At 51.8% G+C, this 4,673-nt stretch overlaps 1 protein-coding gene across 1 annotated transcript; it reads right to left on the bottom strand.

The window, feature by feature from the left end:
- Positions 1 to 562: 562 nt before the first annotated feature.
- ATF4 (activating transcription factor 4) lies at positions 563 to 3,586 on the bottom strand. The gene is made up of 3 exons (XM_009086519.4): positions 3,170 to 3,586; positions 2,013 to 2,327; positions 563 to 1,497 (listed from the first exon to the last, which is right to left on the bottom strand). The coding sequence occupies exons 2-3, from the start codon at positions 2,227 to 2,229 to the stop codon at positions 653 to 655; spliced, it is 1,062 nt and encodes a 353-aa protein (XP_009084767.1). The 5' UTR covers positions 2,230 to 2,327; positions 3,170 to 3,586; the 3' UTR covers positions 563 to 652.
- Between the last annotated feature and the right edge of the window lie 1,087 nt (positions 3,587 to 4,673).

Consider the following 4,673-nt stretch of genomic DNA (forward strand, 5'->3'; position numbering starts at 1 on the left):
CAGTTCACACCAGTTTAACAGGGCCAGGCAACAGCTCCTGCTCTGGTGTGGGCACTAGGGAGACCCACAGGGATGGGGGTAACTGCAACCCTAGGGCAGTTAACACTGGTGCTTCCTCTGGAGTTATCTCCTAGCAAGTTTTCTTAAACCACTGTTCACGACTTTTGTCCCTGGAGCTTTTTCCCCCGTTCAGAGAAATACCCACCTCTGAAAATAAGCACCTCCCACCACACAATATTACTGACCTTGAGTCTTCCACGGACTCTCTAATCTCACTTGTTCCAACAGGTTTACAGATTTACTGAAAACCCTGAGGCACCTGAGTATGATGCCCCTACTTTAAAATACATGTGAATATTGAGGAACAGGTCAACTGAGACATTTTACACACACTCCAGTTCCAAGCACCCGGTGCACTTGCACTGCATTCACATCCAGAACAAGCAGCACAAGTGACACACTGCACTCACCAGACGCGCAACAGCTTGTTGTGCTTGTACTTACACCTAGGTGTGGTTCAAATCATGCTGGTTTTACAGGAACCACTCATCACACACCGTCATTGCACATTTACTACAAAATCGTTTATTAGACAGCGATACACAGCTTTAGCAGGAAGCTTATATACATGCACACAATACTGCTGACTACCCTACTCGGGGACTCTAGCTCTTTTGCCCTTGGCCTTGCGGACCTCTTCTATCAGATCTTTCAAGTACTGGATTTCCTTACTAAGGGAATCTGCTTTCTCCTTCAGGGCCTGGTTTTTCTGCTCCAACTCTCTGCACTCCCCAGACAGTGCCTCCTGCTCCGCCCTCTTTTTCTGCCGGTAACGCGTGGCAGCAGTCTTATTCTGCTCCATCTTTTTTAGTTTCTTATCGATTTTCTTTTCTCCTTTCACCTTTGCTGACACTACCTTCTCTGCAGGATGATCGTATGGTTTGGACCGCACAGAGCCACAAGGGGCATCGGCAGGGAACTGGTTGCCATTGGGGGATCCAAGTGAATTGGTGGGGCTGTGTTGGGGGGTTCCCAGGTAGGAATCTGGGCTCATGCATATTCCACTATCATCAGAGTGGTTCTCATCCTCTTTCTCAGACTTGGTGATCACCATCACAACAGTGGGGTACTCCCGCTTCCTTTCTCCTTCCAGAACATCCACTTCACTTCCTAGTTCTAAACTAAATGAGTGGTCTGAAGTGGAAGTCAGAGACCCTGGGGAGAGGGGAAAAGACCAAAGGGAAGCCAATGGGGCCATTGGATCTGCTCCAACGGGGGATTCAGGGAGATGGGTGATGTTATTTATCAGTGGAAGTTCTTTGTTGTGAATTTCCTGGATGGTAGCATTAAATAGATCACACGTGTCTTCCAACGTGGCCATCAGCTCGTCTGGTGAGACGGTGGCTTCCAGATGTTCCATACCTAACAGGGCATCAAAATCAAATTCCTTCAGATCCATCTTCTCCACCATCCACTCCATGCCAGAGAAGGCATCCTCTGCACAATACAAAAAGTAAATTACCACTTCAGCAAACCATCACGCAGTGCAACTCAAGCTTATGAAAATAATCTACCAGTTTATCATCTCAGCTTATTTAGTTTGTCGCGTATTACAGCACGAAGAGTAAACCATCAGGAAAAAATGCTCCATTATGCTCCTAAAAACTGCAGGGTACAATGTAACCAGCTCTTGGGACATTCCAACCCTCTTATTTAAATACCAGAAGAATTCAGGGACATTCCCAACATACAACCATGCTTTCTTATTGTTACCTCTGCCCAGAAACAGCACCACTGACAGCTAGTATGTTATTTCAAGGCCAGGACAAGAGGCATTTTACCATAACCAGCAACCGTGTGTAGGCTAAGCAGTGTAGCATAAACTCTTACCAACCCCAGGTAACACAGGTAAGATTGCCTTCAGATTTAAGAAAACCTAGCAATTTTATATTAATTGGAATGTTGTGGTACTATGTAATTGATGCCCTTTACGACTTTAAGTAATATCTTACCCTGACTGCTATCTATGGTGTTGCCTAAACTGTCCACAGCAAGCCAATTGGAGGAGACTGCCTTAGCCTTGTCGCTGGAGAACCCATGCGAACCGAGGGGCTCGGCCACCTCCAGGTAGTCATCTAGGAGTCCCAGACTTTCCTCAGCCACCGAACACGGCTGGCTGAAGGGGGATATTGAATCCCCCAACAGCATCTCGTTGTTCAAGAAGCTCATTTTCGTCAGCTTTTAATGCTTTGACGTCGAAGGATGTAGACAAGTAGAAGGTTTTTTCGTCGACTACAGCAATGCTGCTGTGCGGTGCCGTGAAAAACCTGCGAACAGAATTTGCACCCATCAGTACTTGGTTCGACCAACATAGTTAACCTTTTCTACCAGAGGCAGCTCAGAGAGCATGATGGAACTTCACAGATTATCTCACTTCTTTATTTCTGTATTGCTGAGCGTCTCCCGCCTCCCTCGGGGGCCGGCCCCGCCCACCCGCCGCCATTTCGCGGCCCCAGCGCCATTTTGTGTCCTGCCACGTTTCCACCGCGGCTCCAGCACCGCACAGGGCTGAGCGCCCGATGCCCAGGGCGAAATTAACGCCACATTAATGCAATACTTAACATTACTATCGGAGCCAAACGATTAACAACTCCCGTTCATCTATCTGCGAGTCCACCACGTGGTCCTTAAGACTCAAAACTCTACAACCTTTAATGCCCCATTATCCCCTACATGATGCAGCGCTTTCCCTCGCGAGAGCAAAGAAACCCTCGTTGGGGAAGTCCCCGTACTGCCACAAAAAGCCCAGAAAATAAATATTACGTAATAAAATGCCATATTTTTTGGAAACCAAGGTTTTTGAACGATAGGAAACGTAGACGCTCCTCGTAAATTCTTTCGAAATGGCATTTCCGGCTATTTTTAACATTCGCCGCACCCGGGGATACTGAGCTCTACAAAGATCTCCCCACCCCGCATCCATTTTGGCGTATCTAGGTTATTAATGTATTAACTTGGCATACCTAGGGATTTCCCCCCGCTCCCCGTGAAAAACCAACTAACACCACACGCGCAATAAATCCACCCCAAGAGCCCACTTCAAGAGGGTAGGAGGACGCCTATTAAAACACAAGAGAGGGAGCAGCCGACCCTCACACACGATACTCACGCCATGGTTGCAGATGCCGGGGGTGTGCTGAGGCCGCCGCCGCTGCTGCTGCGCCTGCTGCACTGGCCGATGCCGCCGCTGGCCCTGCCGCCTTAAAGAGCCATGGCGGCCAGGGGAGGGTGGGCTGCTCGTATCCGCGCCGCGCGGGAGGTGCTGAGCGCACTGACAAAGCCACGCACAAAACCTCTACTCTCGGGGACAGGAAACAATGAGACGCCCGGGCGCTGCTCCGCTCTTATATATGAGACGCCTATCCAGACAAGCTGCAGCGGTGAGGTATCCTTCCGCCAAGCGTCACCTGCCTGTCAGCAGCAGCTCAAAACCTATGGCCTGTCTTTCTGGCCTTCTCTCCTGCCCTTCTGCTATGAGTTAAACACAGGAGCCGCAGACAAGACGCCACGGCTCTACGATGGGAGAGACAAGAAGGGACTATATGATGTATACATGCGCACTTGAAACCCCCACTTAGGGCGCGGCTGTGCCACGTGACCAGAGCGACTGAGGGCGCTCCCCCCGCCCCTCCCTCGGGGAGCGTTGGTGGGGGGGGGGGGAATTTTACCCGCCAACAAAGACGCGGAGCTCGCACGGAAGACGTCACGCAGCTCACCACGTGGGAAAAGCGGCGCTCATTGGCTACGGGCGAGTCGTTCACGTGCCCCGTGAGCTGTCATTGGCCAGGGCTCGGATGAGACCAATGCGGAGGGGAAGGAGGAAGAGAAGGAGCAGCGGAGCGGGCAAATGGTGGCCGGATGGTGGAGGGGGGGAGGAGTGGGGGAGAAATAAGGATGATGCTGAGGGAAAGTCGAGAATGAGCGGCCGGGTAGGGAAATGGCGTCCGCCGACGGCAGCCCTGCGTTTCCTCGGACTTGCCCCTATTGAAGCAGTGTGTGCTCCCCACTTCGATTTCCAACGGCCCCTTTTGCTCGTCACACAAAGCCCCGTTGAGGTCCGGCCGGAGCTGCTGGCGGCTGTGGCCCAGGTTGAGGCGCTGGCATGGCGCCCCTGAGGTGGCGGCAGCCCGCTATGGCTTCCTGCTCCCTTAGATAACGCGTGCCTTCCCTCCCTGCCTGCCCCACACATAGAGCCCGTAGATTACGGGCTCTCCGAGGCTGTTTGTGTGCGTGCAGGAGGGCGTCTGCCCGCAGCCTGCCGCCCTCACAGCGGCCATGGCGTCGCGCCGACGCTGAGAGGCTGTGAGGAGCGCGGCTGCAGAGCCGCCGGGCAGCCGACAGTATCAGTCAAACTGGTGCCTTCAACCCATGCAAGGGCTGAAAATTAAGTTGGTTATTCCACAGCTGAGGAATAAAAATGTCGTCTGCTGCCGTGCAGTTTCATGCTGATGTAGTTGCTTCTCTGTTCTCTGTGCAGACTTCACTCGACCGGTGTGAGCATTAATTGATCACCTATAGAGCCTCGCGGCTACAAAGGGCAGTGTCACCTTGGGTAGCTTTCAAAGTGCGATTTTGCATTTTATCCAATCCAAATCAACTTGCTTCTAGGACAA

The sequence above is a fragment of the Serinus canaria genome, chromosome 1A (genome assembly GCF_022539315.1).
Source record: "Serinus canaria isolate serCan28SL12 chromosome 1A, serCan2020, whole genome shotgun sequence".
In the NCBI taxonomy this organism is placed as follows: Eukaryota; Metazoa; Chordata; class Aves; order Passeriformes; family Fringillidae; genus Serinus; species Serinus canaria.